The sequence below is a fragment of the Equus quagga genome, chromosome 18, assembly GCF_021613505.1.
Source record: "Equus quagga isolate Etosha38 chromosome 18, UCLA_HA_Equagga_1.0, whole genome shotgun sequence".
NCBI classification, from domain to species: Eukaryota; Metazoa; Chordata; class Mammalia; order Perissodactyla; family Equidae; genus Equus; species Equus quagga.
The window spans coordinates 1,156,402-1,179,709 of record NC_060284.1 but is presented as its reverse complement, the minus strand read 5'-3'; the positions used below and the strand labels follow the sequence as shown (position 1 = coordinate 1,179,709).

The following is a 23,308-nucleotide window of genomic DNA, read 5'->3' as shown; positions in this document are numbered from 1 at the left end:
TCCCAGAGCCCAGCGTCCCCATCACCCAGCGGCCCCGTCACGCAGCGGCCCCCTCACCCAGCGACCCAGTCACCCAGCGGCCCCGTCACGCAGCGGTCCCAGAGCCCAGCGTCCCCATCACCCAGCGGCCCCGTCACGCAGCGTCCCCCTCACCCAGCGGCCCCGTCACCGAGCGACCCAGTCACCCAGCGTCCCCGTCACGCAGTGTCCACATCACCCAGCGGCCCCCTTACCCAGCGGCCCCGTCACGCAGCGCCCCCGTCACCCAGCGTCCCCGTCACACAGCGGCCCCCTCACCCAGCGGCCCCATCACGCAGCGCCCCCGTCGCCCAGCGACCCCGTCACGCAGGGGCCCCCTCACGCAGCGGCCCCATCACCCAGCGCTCCCGTCACCCAGCGCCCCCGTCACGCAGCGCCCCCGTCATCCGCTTCACTGACAGACACGCAGAAGATGGCAGATTGTTCGGCACACTGGCGATTGGGCCCCTTCCCGGGACGGAATGCTCCGCGCGCCAAGCATGTCTGGCTCCTCCGAGCCGCTCCCGCGTGGCCTTCTGCGGAATCGCCCTGCGCGGTGCCGGGCTCTCCCCGGAGGCGGCCGTACTGTGGGCGCCACACCCTTCAGCGGCCGCCCTCCTCCTCTCCCCCGTCTGTGGGAAGGCCTAGTGGGGACTGGGTCGTGCGTGCCGCCGGCCCCTCCAGCCCAGGCTGGGCTCACTGAGCTCCGCTCTCCTCCGCCGAGACGCCCGCAGACCTGGGAGTGGGGGCGGGCCGGGAGCCCGGGTCAGACGCTCGTCCCCTGCCCCTGTACTCGGCCCAGATGGCAGGTCCCCCCGGGGTGGCTCTCCCTCCCGGCCTTTTTCTTGTCTTGTTCCTCCGCCCCCAGCCTCGCTGCCCACCCGCACCCGTGGCCAGGGCTCCGCGCAAGGGCGGCACAGAGGGGCCGGCCTCAGCCCTCCCGCCCAGGCAGCGCAGCGGCTGGAGGCAGCGTCCGGGCCGGGCTGTGGAAGCCCCCACACGCAGCCTCCGCCGAGGGCGGGCCCAGGGCCAGGCTCCTCCCGAGCTCCCGAGGCTCACGAGCGAGGCCAGGCCGCGGCAGCGTGCAGAGCCGTCAAGGCGCCGAGGGCCTGAGGAGGAGTCTCAGCTAGGCCCCTGGGCCAGGGGCTCCGCGCAGGCTGGGCCCGGAGGGCGGCCTCGGACAGGGGCGCGGGGCTGAGCAGGTGGCCGGGCAGCAGCCCGCAGAGCGTCCGCCCAAATCGCCCGACGCCGGCTTGAGCTGCGGCGAGGAGCCTCCAGCTCTCAGCTCCTCCGAGGCCGGGGGCGCCCTCCTCCGGGGAACCCCACGGGCAGAGCGGGAGCACCCGGCTCCCCAGCAGGGGCTGTGGCGGTGGGGCCAGCCCCAGGCGGCCCCTCCTCAGCGCCCGGGAGCATCTTCCTGCGCTCGGCTCTGCCGACTCCGGCCCAGCGAACCAGGCGCCCTTCTGCGAAGGAAGCATCTGGCTCCAAGTCCCAGACGACAAGCCCAGAGCCCGCGGCCGGCTGGGGAGCGGCGCCGAGCGCAGGCCCCGAGGCCCGGCTCCAGGAGCGCCTGACCAGCCCTGCACCAGACGCCAGTGCTGCTGCCCGGGGCTGGCCCGCGACGGGGCTGCGTGAGCCCTCACCTCCCGCCCCACACGGCCGTCTCCCAGACAGAGGGACGAGCGGGCCGGGGCACTGCACAGACGGCAGCCGGAGACGCAGGAGTCGGGTGCGGCCCCACCAGGGGCTGTGCACAGGGAACAGGCAGGCCCCGTGGGAGCTGACCACCACCTACGGCCCCTCTTCCCTGAGGCACTGTCGCCGAGGGACAATAACGTAACCAGCCCTGCCCAGTGGATCATCATCTTAGCCAAACAAGGTAAGTCTGTGCTGGCCTCCTAGCATCCTTTGCAGCTAAAGATTAAAATGTGATTTAGTTTTAGTCAGTGACACCTAACTAGAAATTTGCTAACAGGAAGCAGTATGGAGGCCCTTTGTTTCCCCGATAGAAGAGGGGTAATGGGGTACGATACGCGCATGACATCTGGAGCTGCAGGAGCCATTTTGCAATCAGAGGCACCAAGCATGAGGACGAAAGGAGCACATGCTAAGGATGACAGAGCAGAACGTGAGAAAGAGCACGGCTCCTGCTGGCATCATGTAGCAGCCGAAACAATGCCCACAACCACTCTCGACAGATTTCTTGTCCTGTGAGAAAAATAGCCCCAACTGGCCTAAACCACACTTACTTGCATTTTCTTCTAGGAGGTAGCCAGTACTGTTGCCTTCACTTTGAGATGAGGAAATTGAATTTTAAGGGATAACGTGTCCAGGACCACTCTGATGAATGGGATGTGAGCACAGGTCTACCCTACCCTTCAATTCGTGACTCTTTCCTGTTCCCCGCAAACAAAGGAGACCATGAGCACCCAGTACATTTCCCTCACTATCCTGGAACTTCCACGGACCAGGAGCATCCTTATCAAGACCCGTGTAAAGACTGGAAATGCTGACAGCTGCTCTGCAGTGGCTACTACGGTTTTCTGACTTCACTGTAAGGCTATCCTCAAGCTCTCATCTAACTCTTCTCAATTCTCCACACCAGTTCTCAGCTTCTTTTCAAGCTCCGTCCCCCTCAATTTCCTGTCCCCTTTTCCCCAAAATCCCAAGGGCTAATTCAGTGGATACCAGATTGTTCACCATTGTTCCTCTATGAAATTTAAAATATCCTGTGAAATATCACTCTTCTCTTCTCGTCCGGTGCCACTGATCTCATTTTAGTGCTGGAGAGGAAGGGAGCAAGGAAGGAACCAGTGTTCACTGAGAACCTATTGTGCACCCGATCCCACGGAGGCACCTCAATTCTTTCAACAATCATCAATTTGCTTCAACTAAGAAGCTTTTCTAAATCTTTTTGGAGCAAGGCAAAAAGCAAACAAACAAAAGTGCTAACCCCAAACCAAAATGTGGTTAAAGGTGATGGGGCCACTGCAGCATCAGAACCGAGGGAGAAGATGGAGACTGGCGCCTAGAACTGACGCTGTCGCTGTGTCCAGAAGTGAACCTTGTGGCTGAGGACATCTACAACGTGCTGCCAAGTTAAAACCTGAAAGACAAAGGTTCTGTTGATTGAGAAATTTATTTCAGGAGTGTCTCGTAGCCTGTCAGTGAGTCAGCTCCGAGTCCGTGTGCAGAACCTCCAGGCTGCTGTGGGAGGTGGAGGCTGGGAGTTTGCTCCTGCCCACAGTGATGGGAGCGGGGCAGACGGCCTGAGTAGCTCACCTCAGCGAGGTGCCGCTCACTGTCCAACACCACAGCTGGAGCCAAGGACGCAGGAGAAAAACGACCAGGCAACGCCTTTCCCGTCAGAGTCTGGGGGACGCGTTCCCTTGCCGGCAGCCGTTGCCACCCTCAGAGACACTGTCTCCCCTGGGGAAGACTCTTCTGCCTTGGCACAGTTTGGCTTGAGGGGAGGAAAGTCGTGCAGGGGAGAACAGATGTGCCTCAGTCAGGCTGGGGGAGCCTCTAGGGGAGATGCTCAACGGAAGAATCCACAGGGTTATGGTCTCGTGGGGATTTTCCTAATTTGCTGGATGGCTGCTTTAGATCCAGCATCTGGCAGGTGGGTGCTGCCCATGTCCACATGCAGCACTCGAGGACGGGCAGAGAGGCTCACCACGTCCCTCCCTGACGGGCACACTGAAGGGGCGTGGGCCGTGGAGACAGAAGTGGGCTCATGTCCCGGCTCTACCGACCCCTGGCTCTGTGGTTCTGGGGAAGTCACTTCCTCTCTTTAAACTTCAGTTTTTCAATCTGCATAATGGGGGTAACAATAATAATTGTTCTGCCTACTACAAAGGGTTGCTCTTAAGATCAAATGAGAAAATACTTTGTAATCCAGAAAATATTGCTTCCAGATCAAAGCTGAGTTGTCCACCAAACAGTTCAAGCTACTATTCGTTGAGTGTTCAGTGGGTGTGAAGCACTTCCTTTCTCCAACAGAATCTAAGACTCAAAAGAACCAGAGGTAGTGTTTGTACACTCTTAGGCAATCCGTGCTGTAACCAGTGTCACACCACATCGCGAATGTGCTGTTGTGGTCATTACCACTACTTCTTTACATCTGCTTCCTCCAGTTGACTTCAAACAGCTTGAGGAGAATTGTTCCCCGCATTCTGGAGGTTGGGAATATAGTAAGATGTGGCAAGTGACTGACGAAAGGGGCCTAGGAATTCTGCAGACTGCCTAAGCTTTGGTTCCTCAGGCAGAGCTTCAGGAATGTGACACACAGAATGGCAACAGATCGAAACGCTCCCCATAGTCGCCACCTGCCCATGTTCCTTGCGAGCCCACCGCGGGCAGACGATGGGTGCTGTGCCCATCACTCAGCTACGCAGGGACTGCTCCAGATCAGTGGCTTCCGGCACAGCCGGCGTGTGGCTTGTGTGTACATATGTAAATTTCACGAGGCAGAGGCAGTCACGCCACGAGTCACACTGCAAGTCAGGCGGCTGGATGATTTACTACGCAAAAGTTAGTGCACCTGTGCCTTTTTGTCAACCAGTCAGGCCCAGGCCACGCCAAGCGACTCTGCCAATAACCCAAATAGTAATTTGGTTTTAAACAGCTTTTCAGCTACCACAATTCTCTTGATGAAGAACAGTGATAGACTTGGGTGGCAGGGGAGAAATGCCTGTTTTTAATATTGTTTGCCCTCATTTTTCATTTTAAAGAATTCGTCTTTGTTGGAGTTCTTCCGGGTTAACCATTTTATTTGAACATTCTGATTAAACTAGAACTTGAATCAAACGAGTTCTTTGCTCAGTCCTCCTGTGTGGGAACTGGTATTTCTATTTATTACCTGACGATGAAATATTAACTTTTTTTCTCTAAATAAATGCCTCCTCTTAATGGCTCCCATTTTCAGGGATCAGATTAAATTACGGGATGCAATTGAAACGGCCACTGGCTTTCTGCTATTTGAGATGATGGCATGTTCTCTATTAAATTACATTATTCAGTGGGTGTGCAGGGGACCTAACAGTGTCCAAAGTGAAGTAAATAACTCTCCGCCCCAGAGACTTTTCTGCATGTTAATATCAACTGCCAGGGGACATGGTGAAAAATAAGCAAGTCCAGTGGGACAAGCAGTCATGGTTTCTCAGAACAGATGGGAGTCCTAAGGCTGCATGCAGGGAGGCGGCCACCCCCCCATGTTAATGGTGGGTTACAAACTAGAGGAGGAGGAGGCAGATAACGGCAGCAGCAGAGGCAGCAGACACATGGGGTGAGGAAGGGACGGACACCGTGGTAGGAGTGTTCGAACAGAGCCCAAAGCTGGGGTGCGACACATCACACAACTGGACGGCAGTGTGAAAGAAAACTAGCTCCAGGCAAGGCTCAAGAGAGAGAAGGCAATTCTGTCTCAGTGAAGGGAGGAATTCTCTGGAGAAAAAACAGACTTGCAAGGGATGGAGGAGGAAAAATGGCTTTCAATTATCCATGTTATCTTTCCCTACTAATCATTACAGATGATGAATAGGTGCAATAAAAGCCAATATTCAATTTTTCCAATTTACATGGAAAGAAGGCCATAATGTATTGTTAAGGGGAAGAAACGGCAGGTTAGCCACAGTGTATATAATATGATCTCATTTTGCAATACATTTGTATGCAGGGAACAGTCTGGAGGGACTTATACAGAAATGTTAACAGTAGGACTACAAGTGACTTTCATTATTTTTCCCATCTGTATTTTCCACAATTAACATGTGTTGTGACTGTAATAAGAAAAAGTCATTATTTTTAAACTTCCCTGTGAATCATTTAGATTCAACCAATATATGCTGACTACCCACTATGTGTCGGACGTGAGAATTAGTGCTTTCAGAGGTCAGCACACAATTACAGTGGATTTTGTTGATAAACAGGCCATTTTTCCTGGCTGTTTTACAGAATTTTAGACTCTTACAAGGTGAAAGGGCCACGAGAGTTTATCTAAAGATTCCATTTTAAAAATCGTGGTGAAATACAGATAACATAAATTTTACCCTTCTATTATTATTATTGTTATTTTTTTTGGTGAAGAAGATTGGTCCTGAGCTAATATCTATTGCCAATCTTCCTCTTTTTACTTGAGGAAGATTGTCCCTGAGCTAACATCTGTGCCAATCTTCCTCTTTTGTATATGGGACGCTGCCACAGCACAGCTTGATGAGTGGTATGTAGGTCTGTGCCTGGGATCCAAACCCATGAATACTGGGCCACCAAAGTGGAGCCATGAACTTTACCACTATGTGACTGGGCCAGCCCCTGCCCATCTTAACTATTTTACGTGGACAGTTTAGTGGCATTCAGTACATTCACACTGTTGTGCAACCATTACCACTGTCCATCTCCAGAATTCTTTTCATCTTGCAAAACTGAAACTGTGCCCATTAACGACGACTCTCCATTCCCCACCCCCAGCCCTGGCACCCACCATCATACTTTCTGTCTCTGTGAATTTGACCACTCTCGGGACCTCAAGTACATGGAATCACACAGTATTTGTTTTTTTGTGTCTGGCTTCTTTTACTCAGCACAACGTCTTCAAGGTTCATCCATTTTGTTGCATCTGTCAGAATTTCCTTCTTTTTTAAGGCTGAATAATATGTATTATGCCACATTAAAAGGGTATATACACAATACAATATATATACTACATTTTGTTTATCCATTTATCTGTCCATGGACACTTGAGTTGATTCCATCAATTGGCTATTGTGAATAATGCTGCTAAGAACACGGGTGTACAAATATCTCTTTGAGATCTTGCTTTCAATTTGGGTATATAATGGTTAGATTTTAATGCAATCTCAGATTCAAAGGCAGAGAATATGCCAGTATTATTACTGAGATTTGAGCATCTGTCTCTGAATATCCATGGAGAAAGGTGCTCACCAGCTCATGAGGCAGTACAGTACACTGGTTAGAGAGGACAGGTCTTGGAGTCAGACAAAATTGGGAACATTTTTTTTTTTGAGGAAGATTAGCCCTGACCTAACTACTGCCAATCCTCCTCTTTTTGCTGAGGAAGACTGGCCCTGAGATAACATCCATGCCCATCTTCCTCTGTGTTATACGTGGAACACCTATCACAGCATGGCTTTTGCCAAGCGGTGTCCTGTCTGCACCTGGGATCTGAATTGGCAAACCCCGGGCTGCCGAGAAGCCGAATGTGCCAACTTAACTGCTGCGCTACCAGGCTGGCCCCTGGGAACAAATTCTTGCTCCACTCCTCACCACTGGATAGCTTACGAAAATCAATAGTCTCTTTAGGTCTCAGCTTCCACCTCTATAAAGTGGAGATAACTCTATCTATCTTATTGGGTGGCTGTAAAGATTAGTTGGATAATGTACCTAGAAAATGCTCAATACATAGAGGATATGCATAATCAAAGAACTCTTCTTAAAGAAAGGTCTTATGATAAACTGAAAGGTACCTACTTAAAATGTCCATGCATTGCATTATTTACAATAGCCAAGACATGGAAGCAACCTAAGTGCCCATCAACTGATGATTGGATAAAAAAAATATGGTATATATACACAATGGAATACTACTCTGCCATAAAAAAGGATAAAACCGTCCCATTCACAACAACATGGATGGAGCTTGAGGGAATTATGTTAAGTGAAATAAGCCAGAGAGAGAAAGACAATCTCTGTATGACTCCACTCATATGAGGAAGTTAAACATGTAACTAAAGAGAACAGATTAGTGGCTACTGGGGAAAGGAGGAGTGGAGGGTGGGCACAAAGGGTGAAGTGATGCGCCTACAACATGACTGACTAAGAATAATGTACAACTGAAATTTCACAAGGTTGTAAACTATCATAATCTCAATAAAAATTAAAAAAAAAAAGTCCATGCATTACTAGTTCAAGTTCTGTCTGCTGGAAAACAGACTGTATCCCATCTGCTCCTGCGGCTCGGCGCTGTGGGCCCTGAGGAGGCCTCCCCCAGCAACGGCCTCAAAGAAAGCAGGCCGTCCGACTTAGCACTGGTTTGTGGATTCATGGGCAGGGCCGCTCTTCTGCATCCATAAAGCTCAAGCATCTGCTCGCGTGACTTGTCAATTTTTACTTCTCCAAGGGCAGAAAGTAAAATTTTGTTTTCCCAGAAAAACCTTTCCTGTAATTCAATTAATACAAATTTCATGCCTTATTAAGAGAAATACCAATATAGAAAAATGCAAGCTTGCCTAGGAAATTAATCTGCAGGCCACATTCAAATTATGCCTTAAAAAAATCCCTTTTATGAACTGATGTCCTCTCAAAAAGGAGCTTATTCTTTAAAGTATATTATATTTATTACCTATATCTATACATGTCTAACACTTTAAATGGCTCCAGAAAGTAGTTCCTTGTTTTAAAAGAAGAGTCCATACATACACCTTAAAATTAAAATATTTAGAGTACATAATTTTTACCTCAGTATATATTTCTTTGGGAAAAATGTAACTCCATCAGCACAGTTTCTCATGAGATGAGTGGGGACGGCTTCCTTCAGGCCAATGTGGCAGGTGTCACTGTGATAAGGAACATCTAGGCTGTTGTCCTACAGTGCCAAATATTTAATGGAAACCAAAAAATACAGTTCCAGATGCCAATATTGGGTCTACATGACATCATTCATCCAGATGTGTGGAAAATCTGGATTTTTAAGAATTGAATTTTTGTGGTCAACATCATGAAGCGTCCATTTCTGGGTTAAATAAGGCATTTGTGGCACAAAGCCATATTGGAATAGAAGACGTTTTGATTGTCGAGAAACAACTGAACGGAACACGGAGTACAACTGCAGTGCTGGGACTCGCAGCTTACGTGAAACACCATGTGGAACACAAGCAGCACGTTTCCAAACTGCACTCTGAGGTTCTTATGAAGCAGCCTGAGCACACAGTGCTTTGAGCAAAGCAATCATCACACAGGGTCACTGTCCCCAGTTCTCCTGACTCACTGAACCCGAACCCTGACCCAGGTACAAAATGAAATGATGCTCTTCTATTTTAATGCACTTAAGTAATCATTCAGTTTCAAATTCACCAGTTCAGTATTTGAAGCTATGGGAAAGGGAATGATAAACATAAACAATCTTATGGGGGGTGCTGAATGGGAGAGGTCAATCCCAGATGCCATGTACACGCCAGTCAGGAGAAACAGCAGAAGTCGGGGTTCAAGAGTGGGGTTTCTCCTCCCCTGGGCTCCCTTTCCTCCAGACGCCTCCTCTGAGGCTCTACTCTTGGGACCTGCTTCAGTGGAAGGAAGGCTTCAGATGCGAGACAGTTTAACTTGCACTGCCGACACAGCCAAAAACTAAAACCCTCCATAGAGCGCGCAGATGGGCCCAGGAAGGCAAACCCACCTGAGCAGGACACCAAGCCACAGTCTCACGGACAGACCAACAGCTCTGAATTACATGTCTGGAGCTTGCACACTCAGGCCCAGGTGCAAAACATCTTGGAGAACTGCTTCAAACCCCTCACAGAGAAAATACTTTCTTTATGTCAGTTATAATATGGTCATGTTCTAATTAGGACATTAGAGGGTAGTTTCTTTGAAAACTTGAATCTAATTCTATTTAACAAACCTCTAAATGTCTCTATATCCACTACCTTAAACTCCAAAAACCTTTCATTGTTTCTCAGTTAAGAGCAGCCATTCTAAAACTTTTAAGAGAGATTTTTTCTCCTTGACCTATACTAGCACAAAACACCAACTATCTATTGAAAAACAAGCTATAAATGTCCTGGCATACTCTTTTCTCAGTCACCTCAAACTATGACATTATATTCACAGACAACCCCTCCCATCTCACTGCACCTTGCTCCCCAGTGGCCAGTGTAGCCAGTAACAAACATCTCCTGTTTCTGCACCAACACCAGCAACTTAAGAGGGCTCAGGAAACCTTTCCATCTTTTCTTTCTGAAAGTCTGCCAGGTTGCTGGGGACCCCACAATGACTACAGAGTGGCTGATCTCTCATTCCCAGCATGCACAGTGATGTCAAAGGCAACCAAGCTTGCCTCCCCTCCCGTGGGGCCTCCTCCCGCCGGCTCACTCTAGAGACAGGAATTCCTAGAGGAGGGAGCACACACCACCTAACATCGAGAAGCCTTTCCTGCCACAGCAAAAGCGGTTCTGGCACAGAAGCCCTCCTCTTCTACCCCTCCAATACAAGAAAGAAAAACTGCAGCAACATTTTCTGAGAACACATGGACATGGCTGAAGGGCGGGATGGTGGGGTTGGGGGGAGAGGGGACCGACAGGGGCTGGGACAGGCAGCCTGCTGTGCCAACAGACAGGTTACAGTGCACCTGATGAATAAAACGAGCTGCACCACATACAGAAAAGAGGAGAGCGGCCCACCTGTGTCTGTTGAGGGATATTTACAAAGCTTGGATCCCGTGGTCCAACACTGACGAATCGGTTTGCGGGGGAGGTGCTGGGTGTCGAGTAGGCTGTGAAGGGAAGGGACACATGCGTTCAGGAAGCAGCACGAGATTGCACACACAAACAACACCAAAACACACAGTCTCCGAGCCTACGCAGCTGATTAACAAGGAAATGTGCAAACGCTGTAGCTGGCAAAGGGACCTGGCTAGCAAGGGCATTTTAGACAGTCGAGAGGGAGAGGGTGTTGGCTTCCGAAGACTGCCAGAGTAAAACAGTGTCAAACTGGTGCTCAGACGAGCTCTTCTCTCCTTCCATCAGACAAATGAGAACATGCAGGATCTGCCTTCTGAGTTAAATACGAGCTCTTGGTCAGCCAGAGATCTCCTAGTCTTTGGAGCACAGGGAGAAAGAAATTAGGCAGAAAGGGAGGGAAGCAGTTTCTTGAACAACCTTGCCGTTCAGACTATTACACTCCTAAAAATCATAAAGTGTTCCTGTGCCTCCAAAGCTAAACATCCAAGAGGAGTCTTTATAGAAGGAATTAATGGGTTCTCCAAAAAGGAGGTGGAAAACCATTTAGAAAAGGCTGTCTTTATAGGCCCAGTAGAGTGTCCAGAATCTTTATGATGCACAAAATGTGCTTAAAATATTACCATTTGTCATCTTCCCAGGCTGGAACCCCTCTATTTAGGCACAAACTCAAGAGCCCGTGTAAGCCAAGATGTGACACTGGAACCTCAGGTACCACACTTCAGTTCACTCTCCCATTCATAGCACACGGAAGTCTCGTTGCTGGTTTTTCTATTTATATTTAAGAGCTTCGCTCTACTTTAGGGAGAAAAAATTCAGTGGCTTTGGTGTTTCACTAGCTTATAAATCCAAATGGACAATTTATTTTCTGGGTGTCCTACAATTCATTTCTTTACCACAACTCCAATGATTTATCTATATTCTTTCCTTGTACTAGAATTTTTAGATTGACTATTGCTTAATTTCAAATTTCTTAACAATACTTGTAAAAAGCCTAAGATTTTTGGACTAATTCTACACACATCATCTAAAAGATGAAAAAGATTTGCTATTTTTAAAAACACAGATGACTGAGGGAATAATATCAAATTCCTTTGCCAGATTTTTTTTTTCCCTTATTGACATCATCTGTTTCTCTTACTTTGATTTTCTTTTTTATAGAAAACTGCTCCAACTTCTTTTCCCCTTGTTAAATACATCTAGAGATAAAATTTCCACCAATCTGGCCCAAGTCATGTTGGTCATCTTTGGGAAGAGCTAGGTCACCCACACAGATCTGTGCTGGTCACTTGGTGTGGCTGTGTTAAACCAGCACGGAACACAGGATGCACAGGAGGGTCCACTGACGTCTATTAATAAGAAACTCTATGTTGTTGTAGCATTTGTCCGATAATAGCATTAGATACAATGATCTCAATGTATGAGGTGTTGTATTGTCTAGCAATGTGAATCTAGTGACTTCCTCCCTAGCCTATCCTATGTCAGAGTAACTTGAGCAGATTTGAGAAATACCTCTGCATTTAGCCATTCTGTATGTGCCTCTCACTCACTGGTATGGGGCAAATTTAACTTTTTAAAAGCTCAGTAAAATATTCTTTATTGATGCCTCCATTTAGCCTTTACTTTGATATGCTTTAAGAAGTCACAACAGGGCCTGGCCCCGTGGCCGAGTGGTTAAGTTTGCGCACTCCACTGCAGGCGGCCCAGTGTTTCGTTGGTTCGAATCCTGGGCGCGGACATGGCACTGCTCATCAAGCCATGCTGAGGCAGCGTCCCACATGCCACAACTAGAAGGACCCACAACGAAGAACATACAACTATGTACCGGGGGGTTTTGGGGAGAAAAAGGAAAAAAAAAAAAGAAGTCTCAACAGAAAGTTATATGTTGAAAATGATGGACTATAATTACTGGCATAGTATTTGCCTGCTCCTAGGGCACAAAGAGGATGTGGGAGAGAGGAGGAGGAAGCTAGTAGATGAAATAACCTGTTAAACCTGTTAGTGATTAAGAGAAAAAAGCGTTCTGTCACAGGTGACTAGGTAGGTAGGTTGAGAAAGAACAAAAAGGCATGAAGAAAACACTAAGGTGCTAAGTGACCGGCGACAGAGGCTGAACCCGAGTCCTTGGCCTGCAGGTCCTGGCAGACCTGCGAGCATCACCTGCATTGTATTGTAGACAGGCAGTAGGACTTCCCACGACATCCTAACATGTCGGTGACAGCAGACATGGGCATGCTGACCGACCCTGGGATACAGGGCATTCTTTCTGTTTTTCCTTTTTGTGTGAAGATAGTTCTCCACTGACCACAGCAAGTTTACTACATCTGGAAAGGTTTATATAACATCCCATTCTCTATTTCTGCCAGACCTAAATTTCTCCATTTGAAAGAAGGATTAGCACACAAATAACTCAGCTACTCAAAATTATTATGAGGCTAACAGCTGGATATTTTCTCTTCTTCAATCACAAGACAAGCCTTGCAGTCCTAGTTTCAAAACACCTCAGAAGGCCTTTTGTGCTCTTACGGGTTACTGAAACTGCTCCAACGTTTATTCTGGTTTTTAGAAAAGAGAGCAATGGTGAGAGAGATGGCAGTGTGTCTGCATTTTTTTTTTTTTCAAAAGGATAACACAACTACAGAAATCTGGGGATCTCTAAGTACCCAAGTTACCGAATGGAACAAATGGTGCCCAGGGAAATTTATTTTATAGAAAGCCAGCTTCTGGGAAAAATCAAGGACACAGGAAAAACAAGGGAAGGAAGAGAGAAATTCTGACTCATCTTCCATTATCATAGCTACAACAGGCAGAGCGTTCACCTACAACAGGACGTAGTTCCAAAAATGATATGACATAAGCGAACTTGATTTTCCCAAAGAAACAGTGGAATACGGGAGTTACGCTGTTGAACAAAAACCTCAACTGACACTTTTTATTAAAACAACCACATATAGCATAATGAATCAATTATACATGCACAGTTAGGAACTTTCAACACGAATACAAAATCAGGTAAAGGGGCTACGTGGTAATTAATTACACACAACTGTGTTTACTATGCCATGATACCACATTCACATCTTTCTTAATTATAGTTCTTGCCTTACTCACAACTTCAATAAGCAAATGCTGCAGCAAGAGCTTCAGGAAATCAGGAAATCCAGAAAATAACTTTCTGTGAAGATTACTGTGGGCATTTTTGAGGATTCTAGAGGGAAGGCTCAGGGATATTTGATAATTTTCTGATAAAGTCAACAGGGGAATCGATTTGCTTATATAATCTCATTGTAAAGGTCCTCATGGCAAACACGACTATTAGAAACCAAGTTATTATTTGGCTGCGTCTGAAACAGAAACGTTTTCTTTTTTAGCAGCCATTTTACCTACATGAGCAATATCGCCACAGACCATTTTCCTAATGTTATAGAAGAACATTCCTATAAGAAGCTTCCACCAGGTCTTATTTGCACTAATTTGCTCATATTTTTCCTCTTTGTAATGTCTTTCTTCATGTCATCCAAGAGTCTTAGTGTGGCCTTACCCGCAGTGGTTTAAGTATCAACATTCAAACCAGAATTCGACCTCATATCCAGAAAACCCCATTCTTCTGTATTTTCATGCATCATATGCATTGCTAATTCTATAACCCTTCACTTAGCAACACAGGGCCTGCCTCAGGGTGAGCAGTTGAGGAATGGTTCAAGAGCATTCTCTTTCTTTATGAGCAATAGTTTTAAGGGGACTCTGTCTCTGGGGGCTGTGGGGTGGGCAGGAAGACTGGCAGAGATCGCCCACAAGCACTGTCCCTCCTGACAGTGCAGGTGTCCCTGCAAGAGCTCGGCCAGTGTCCCCAGAAGTGCATGTGACTACCCGCCTGCAAGCAGACAGAGGCCGACTTTCATGTTCCCAAGGTGTCAGGTTTTGCTTTGTGTTTTCCTTTTTCTGAATAAGAAGGAATGAGGGATGCATCTAGACAAAGGAAGTGCGGTAATCCCAGATCAATCAGTTGGGAATCTTTAACGGCCTTCGCCCCACAGTCCTACCTGACTATGGTGTTACAAAGGTGGCCAAACTGTTTTGAACAAAAAGGCTTGGAGCTTTCCTGTTTTTGAGAAAAATATGACTGAAGAAGAGGATATCAAGATGTTAAAGTATTTGTACAAATGTCAGTTGATGTTTCTTTCAGATAAAAACCTTATCAATAAAATCACTCAAGTCAGACAAATGAGAAAATGTGAGTCTGCATCGCGCGTCTGGAGCAGGCAGACAGAGTCGAGGTCTGGGTCAGGCTAAGTGCTGAAATGTGCGATCATGGAAAGGCAGGGAGGGAGGACGTGTGGGCGGGCTGCTGTATGGAGCATGGGTGCGAGAGGACGGCTGCCCTGGATGAGCCCTTCTAGCGCCCACGGGCGAGTGGTCATCTGCCTGGGATGACCTGACTGGGCAGGGCTGTGGCCAGCTCTTCCACAGTAGCCAGGGGGCAAATGACACATGTGGCACCTGGCAGAAAAGAAAAGGTGAGAGGCCTGGTGAGCCCTGAGCTCTGAATTTACCTCCAGACATGGGAGGCAACGAAGTCCCCTCAACCCGCAGCTGGCCAACAATCGCACAGGAGTCCAAAGAGAGGCGCTCCCTCCATCATACGCCAACCATGGGGAAGGTGGGAGCGCCATTCTTCACACCCTGAACCCCACCAGGTCACCTCTGGGGTGCACCTCAGAGAGACTCGTGACACACCCACATCCCTTCTCCATCCGTCTGTGCATCTCTGGCGGACACTGGCTGTGTGCCAGGCTCTGTACTGAGCATCACAGGAGATACAAAGGTGAGCAGGATGCACAGCTATCCTCAACGTGTTAGAATCTAACGGGTGAGATGAGCACAGGAAACGAAGATGTGAGTGTTGAAAAAATATAAAAGGACAGACACGTGACACATGGCAGGGGACAGGACGAGCTTTACGGAGATGCGGACGGCAGAAGCCATGGCCATCACAGACGTGTTGGTCCTTGGGTTCTGACAGGTGGGGGCCCATAGAGGTGGCAGCCCAAGCCCAGGGAGGGAGGCAGGAGCTGGGCGCAAGAAGTGGGGAAAGAGATGACGCTGCACGCTTCAGTGCCACACGGCAAGGGAGGCAAAACTGCAGGTCGGAGACCTGAATGTTTGAAAACGGAGGAGAAAGTCTACCGAATTTTTCTTTTAAGAGGAAGAAACAATTTATAAAATAAACATAGATATCAAATTTCTATTCTGAACACCATTAAGACAACTAGACACCCCCAGGCTCTAAATCTTCCCCTTCGTATCTCAAATACCAATATGTATTTCACTTCACTTGTTCCCTTGTTTTCAGAAACTCAGACATATTCACAGGTGGGGATTTTCCTCTAAAACAGTCAGAAATTCTATTTCTTTCCAAATAGTCTCACGGTGACTCTACTACCTGTTGAGAAACATGTTAGCTATGGGACAGAAGTAATCAAAACGAGTTTAGGAAGGCAAACTTGAACAGGTGCTGTGTGTCGCTCCAACTGTGTATCAGTGACACTGACAGTGAAGAAAAAGTGCTGAGAACGCACCCAGTCACAAACTGAAACAGGGAGGTGACGGAATACCTAACTGAAATAGTTTCTGGAGTCTTCTCAAATGTACTATCATGCTATGTTAAAAAAGAAAAAGGCCCTGTGAGAAAACTTTCACTCCTAAAAAGTGCAGAAACTGTTAGAAACTAGATTGGCTAATTTCTAAATGAAACCCATCATAACTGAAGTCATTTAGGAACCTGAATAGCACCATTTCTTGCAGGGTGACAAAAGAAATGCTGGAGGATACTGGAGTGTGTCTCCTTCACAGAAACCCATCATTATCGACAAGTCTGCAGGGCCTGGGTTAGCCCTGCTAATACCCTTACGCAGCCAAGGAGACACTCAGCTTCTGCCGACACACGGCCCATACTCAGAGGGTTAGAAATCCCACGTGACGGGATGGCTGTGGCAGTTTTCATCCAGATGTTTGGAATCTAGAAGATAACCACACTGAATTCCCATATTTTGATCCCATCTGTGCAGTCAGTTACCTTGTTCTATTATCTCTGAGATCTTCTGTCTCTACAAACAAGTTACCCACAAAGAAAGAGACACAGCCCTCAGGGCATGAGACTAAAGCCTACCTATCACTAGTAAGCTATTACGGAACAACATACCCATGAGCTTTCTTCTTGAAAAGCACGTGAATCCTAACTTTAATAGATTAGCATTACTCAACACAAACAGCCACAATGTGCGAGACAGGTCTAATCTGCTAGCAGTTCAGAGAAATCATGAGAAGAATCAATTCAGCCAGAGGCTTTGCTCCGCTGGTGTTTCTGCCTCTATTTAGGGTCCTCAGAAGGAATGGGGGCTCCAGCCACACTGTGATTTGGGGTAAAACATGCAGAAAGGAAGGTACGAGACAATTCACGTGTGCACACAGAGAGAACGGGGATCAGAGCAACTTGTAACCTGGCAATATTTTGACCTTATGTTACCAAAATCTGTGTGGCTTCACAAGGAGTGCTCCCTGTATAAAGTCTATTAAAACTGCCCATAATGTTCTTTTTCATAATAACTTCAAAGGGTAAGAATACAGCCTTGTTTCAGTTCATTTAAACTGATTTCTGATGGCTAATCTGAGTTCGATAGCTGTCATTTATTTTTCTGTGTATGCTATGTTGTCCAATTGATAGAACATATTTGTTGATCAGAAGCAGTAACATATATGCGTAGGCACAGGTGAAAGTTCTATTAAACAGCCACAGGGAATAAATTCTGAATTCAGCTGAGGTTTACTAAAAAAAAGAAACTTAGATCAATATATTGGATCCCTCCCTCTTTCAAGAGGGAGCTTGTGCAGCCTCTCAAAAGGCAGTATAAATCTGAAAACCTACTTCTGGGAATTTATCGTCAACAAATACTTCAAGCTCAGGTAAAATTTGTGCTCCAAGATGTTCATGACAGCATTACTTATAAGAGCAACAAACTGGAACCAACTTATAAGTTAATGCTTCATCCATATGTTGGAATATTTTGCAGTGATTAAAAATGTTTTAAAATAATAATGACATCACATGCATATATTATGAAATGTTTACAAAACTGTATATATGTATATACACACATATATGTACACACACATAGATCATGATCAATTATGTTTAAAATATGCACAGAAAGTGATCATCTCTGAAGAGTGGGATTACGAGTGATTTTTAAATACCTTCCAGTAATTTTTAATCTTAACTAAAACAAACACAAATGGAAACTGAAAACCCCAAATAATACTTCTATTTTTGTGGCAGTGCAATGTAGTCAAAAGAAAATGAATTTTAGAAACAGAAAATCCTGGATTGAATCCATCAATCTCTTACTAGAAATGTTATCTTGGCAAGCCAGTTAATCTTTCTGAGCCTCCATATACAAAGAGTCCAGCATAATAAACATTATTTACTCCAATACTGCTAGCCCTTTAACTAAGGCCTCACCCTGCTGTGATTGTCTAACAGGCTACTCTCTCCATAGGAGCCATGCAGAGAGTGACCCCTAAGGAGAAGCATAGCCAAAAAGACAAGAAATCCCCAGAATTTCACTGTACTTTATATTAAAACAATTGAAGAAAAATGCTAAAATCATCCAATCAGGGACTATTGATTCCAATATCTGATTAAGGGTATTACAGCAAGATATCTGCTTTCCAACAATTTAAAAAAACAACACTCAAACCTCTCAAGGGTTAATGTTATGGTCAGACTCATAAGTAATCTGTGAGGGTGTACTGACATAACCTTTCTGAAAAGCAATTTGTTAACGGGCATCAAGAGGAATATTCATACTGTGTGTACTAGCAATTCTAATTCTAGAAATCTATCCTAATGAAATTATTCAAGTTGGGGACAAAAATATTTGTTCAATGATATGCTGGAGCATATTCCATAGGTTGGGACAAAAGTTAACGTCCTATAGTAGGGGCATAAGTAAAAATTATTTAAAATCATATTTCCTAACTTTTTAATGAAATAAGATGTAAAATACTAATTAAAAATAGCATACAAAATATTACATTCAGTAGGTCACAATCATCTTATGTGTGTGTACATATATACACAAATACACACATAAACATGCAATGAAAAATGGGGAAAAACCAGACCCATTATTGTTGATTATGTGAGCAGTTGATTATAGGAGAACATGGTTTTCTTTTTTATATTTTTATTTATTTTTCAAGTTCCCTACACTGCCATATATTAACTTTATAAAGAAAACCTTAAAACTCATCTGTCATCTGAAAAAGTAAAAGAGCTGAGGCAAAACCAAGACCTGAGAAGGTGTTGCCCTAAACGAAGGGTTCACTGCTGCCCGAGGGCCTCGTCCCCATCCCACAACACCCGTCTCTCAGCTCTTGTTCTCTGTGTTGGTCCAGTTCAGCGCACCCAAGAGTCTGCTGCTGTTGGAATAATATAAAAATCCTCGATGGGGCATCTCAGGACTCTCAGAGGAAAGGTGCTGGATAGTCTCTCAACACAGCGCGTGTCCTGGCAGAGGACAGCTCTGGGCTTCAGAACCCAACAGACCTGGGTCCGAATCTGGGTTCAGTCTCTGTTTCATTTTTCAAAAGAGGGCTGACAATTCCAATTTTGCAGATTTATAACAATAATTAAATGCAACTAAGGTAACGCATACGAAAATACCTATCAAAGTGCCTGATTTTCAATAATTATTGGGTTTTTTTGCAAATTAAACATTAAAAAGTTGGGTTGCACACAAAGTAGAAATACTCTGCAGAAAGCATTTAAGGAAGAATTATGATTTAAGATAGTACATGTACATTCGTATTCAATCGGTCCCTAAAGCAGAACTTGTGAGCAGACGACGACAGTGCGAGAAAGTGCTGACCCTGCACGGAACTCCACCACCATCGGCAAGGGCAGAGGTCACCACTCTTGACCAGAGAGAGTACACATTTTCCTACCACACTGGAGCGCGGGTGAGTACAGCTAAAAGCTAGATGTATGAGGACTGCCAAGGATTTTACAGGCCCCCCGCCCCCAAGTGTGAGGTTTGGTCTCTATAGCGACTGAGGTATAAAAAAGATTTTTAGATCATTAGATAGATATTTTAAAAAACAAAGAAATCATTATATTTTGATATAAAAGGAGGATTTAAAACAATAATATCTTTCATTCTTATTGGATAAGGTACCAAAGAGCTAACCCCCAACAAACCAGCTTCCATCTTTCAACACACAATCAAATGTCCCACTACATTGCAGTATGCCATACACACTTCTTAGAACTCTCCTTTGCTGACTTAATATAACACAAAGATTATTCCATGAATTCACATAGACCTGTCTCTCTATTTTTAAATAGCTCCTAATGTACATTATATTGGTGGATATTTAGGTTATTGCCAATCTTTTATTATAATCAATGTTTTAACGAATATTTGACGTACATCTTTGCTCATATGTCCAACTATATGCATAGCTTATATTTAAATTTGATGTATTTGACTAAATACACATATATAAACTATATATATGAATCATATATATACATACAGTTTATATATATGAAAAATGACACTGTCCTCTCAAGAGGTGGACCACTTTACTGCTGTCTCATAGTGTGGGAGGGTGCTGTTCTCCACATACTCACCAACATGTGTCAAGAAACTTTTTGATCTTTGCTGATCTGATGGGTAAAAATATCATTCAAGTTTTAATCCGCACTGCCTTTATGCTACATGAGCAAGACATCTTTCTACTGTCTCCATCTCTCTACTCCTATAGCCTGCTCACGTCTTTCTATTGGATTGTTGGTCTTTCTTTTACTGCTCTGAAAACTACTTGTATGGTAGATAACTTAGCCCTCTGTCACATGTGTTGCCAATATTTTCCCCACTTTATTCTTTTGTCTTTTGACTTTGTTTACAGTGTTTTTTTCCACGTGTAAATCTTTGATATTTTTAGAGTAGAATTTATTAGTCTTTCCTTTCATGGATTCTGGTTTTTTGTATTCCTTATAAAGGCCTTCCTTACTCCACTATTATAAAAAAAATTTGTCCCATATTTTCCTGTGGTATTTTAAAGCTTAACATTTCTATGTTATATTTTTCTGCTCCAGTTAGAATTTATTTGGTATAAGGAATTTTATTTTTCCTGGAAGGTTACTTAGTTATCCCAACACATCCACCGAATAATCTCTTTCCCTCCTCCAATATGAGATGCCACTATTAACATAACTCACTATCTAATTCAGAAGAATATAAAAAGTTAAAATATGGGGCCGCCCCGGTGGCGCAGCAGTTAAGTGCGCATGTTCTGCTTCTCGGCAGCATGGGGTTTGCTGGTTTGGATCCTGGGTGCGGACATGGCATGGCTTGGCAAGCCATGCTGTGGTAGGCGTCCCACGTATAAAGTGGAGGAAGATGGGCATGGATGTTAGCTCAGGGCCAGGCTTCCTCAGCAAAAAGAGGAGGACTGGCAGTAGATAGCTCAGGGCAAATCTTCCTCAAAAAAAATAAATAAATAAAAATATAATGGGGATGGCAGCGGCTCTGGTAGAGGAATTGAAATCAGTGTCAAATAACTTCCCTGGCATGAATGACACCAGACATTAACTTAAGAGTCAGTGAGGATAAGGATGGAGTTCTTTGGAATCGCTCTGTGTCCTGCCTGTGTGCTGGCTCTAAGAATCTATGTTATCAAAACTCATAGAACTGCACACCAAAGAGTGAATTTTACTCTTTCAAATTTAAAATATTTGCAAAGAATAATGGAATAGTCCAGGTATCGGTAGTAAAAAGTATTTTGTGAAAGGAAACCACTAACTTTTTTTTCATTCCCATAATAATCCACTGGTTCTTCTCTGAAAGATGTAAAAATGCTGTAGATGTGGCCTGTCACTCACTGACTTGCTCTAAGCTCTATCACTGATTAGAACAATGTGTCACACACTTGAAAACAGTGCTGGTGAAAAGGAGAGCTGTCATTATTTGGGTGAAAACTCAGAAAGTAATTCTTCTAAGTATTCACCAACAGTCCAAGCTCTGGGGAGCCCGGAGAACAAAGGAAATCTGCCTTTAGCAACATCTCCTCTTTTGTGCCTTTTTGCTGTTACTGTCTTCTCTCCCTCCAAATCTGTCTCTTCCTTTCCCTGATAATACAAGTTACTCTCAGCAACGGAAATCAGTTCACACTCAAGCATAAATGACCATTAACATCTTCCTCTGTATTTTTCCCATAGGGTTTTCACTGCAAAAATATGGAAGCTTTGGGCAAAAGCAAAGATATTTATGATGCTCTGGCCAAGCACATGAACTCCAGGTTCAAGGTGAGTCACGATGCTGCTGCACCTGGCTGAGTGACCTTGAGAACACTGTCTTATCTCGCCATGCCTTGTCTTTCTCCATTAGGGTAATGGAAGTATTTACTTCATAGGATTATTGTGAGGATTAAAACAAAATAATATACATAAAAACAATTTTTGAAGTGCCTGACACATTAGTAAAGCTTGATACTTTGCTGCTGTTATTACTAATTTCAGATATGAGCAGGCAGCTGTGGCTCCTCAGTAACCAGAAATCATGTCCTACTGCTTTGTACTTTATTTAGCTACAGTATGAGGCAGTAGAAAGAGCAGGCTTGAGTCCCCACCAGGCTACCAAAGGAGCATAATCTTGGGAAAGTAACCTCAGCTTCCTTGTCCATAAAATTCTGACCTCACAGGAGTCTCAGGAAGCCAGGACCAGATCATGTATATGCGTAAAGAGCTTTGCTAACCAAAAAGCACTCAACACATGTTAATTATTATACCAGAACATTTCCATTTGGTCATAGATTATTGTTATATTCTTGGTTAACAGGTTCATCTTCATTCATATAATGAATATATATATATATAAAGATATATATAAAGATTCATTGGAGATAGAAAAATAAATAATAAAGGAAACTCCTTATTACACGCTCCTATTTTAACAGAATTCTAGTTTTGAACAATCAAAGCCTAACGGCTAAGAAGGCATGGAGAAAATTATGTGCATTTTTATGCATTTTAAATTGAGTTTTTGTGTTACTAATTAAGGAAAAGAATAGTGCATTTTGCATTATCATACCACCAATAGAACCAAATATCATGAGAGATTTCTCCTAGTCTTGAGCTGTCATCCTCAGGACTCTGAGGAACACCATTCATTACATTACACCTTTGAAAAGGGGCCCCTTCTCAATTAATGAGACAATGCACGTGGAAAAGCTCAGTAAACTGCAAAGAGTTGCCATAGGTCAGAGGTTGTTAGAATTAGTCTCATCAGTAACGTATCTAATAGGCATCTCAAAGATAATTTGGTCAAACCAAACTCTGATCCCCACCCCTGACCCAAAACTGCTCTTCCCAGAGTTTTCCCATTTCAGTTCACGGTAACTCCATCCTTCCAGTTGCTCAGGTCAAAACCTAGGAGCCACCGTTGATTTCTCTCATTTTTCCCTCAACCCACATCTAACACGTCAGCAAATTCTGTCAGCTCTACCTTTCCGGTATTTCTCATCCCCCTCCAACCCGAGCTGGGTGGCCCATTAGCGCCTCTGGCCTGGACAGCTGCAGTGGAACCCACCTCCAGCCTGGCCTTAGTTTCCTCCACTGTACTCTCTGCTCCCTAACTTACTGTTGACTTACACTTTGATCTCTCTGGTCCCTAACTTACTGGTTGACTTACACTTTGCTCTTTCTGGTCCCTAACTTACTGCTGACTTACACTTTGATTATTGTTTGTCCACAGGAA

The 23,308-nt window shown here is 45.1% G+C and overlaps 1 protein-coding gene across 8 annotated transcripts in view; it reads right to left on the bottom strand.

Moving 5' to 3' along the window:
- The window catches only part of NFIA (nuclear factor I A), a 343,081-nt gene that overhangs the window by 20,782 nt on the left and 298,991 nt on the right, over window positions 1-23,308 (bottom strand). For 4 of the 8 annotated variants that reach the window (XM_046645538.1, XM_046645540.1, XM_046645539.1 and 1 more), the window contains 2 exons: window positions 10,431-10,522; window positions 7,928-8,194 (listed from right to left, as the gene is read on the bottom strand). The exons of 2 other annotated variants lie outside the window; for them this stretch is intronic. In XM_046645538.1, the coding sequence (XP_046501494.1) occupies window positions 7,943-8,194; window positions 10,431-10,522 (344 nt within the window). In that variant the 3' untranslated portion in view covers window positions 7,928-7,942. Of the gene's footprint in view, window positions 1-7,927; window positions 8,195-10,430; window positions 10,523-23,308 lie in introns of those variants that run through there. 2 more of the 8 variants (XR_006886030.1, XM_046645541.1) reach the window with 1 other exon arrangement.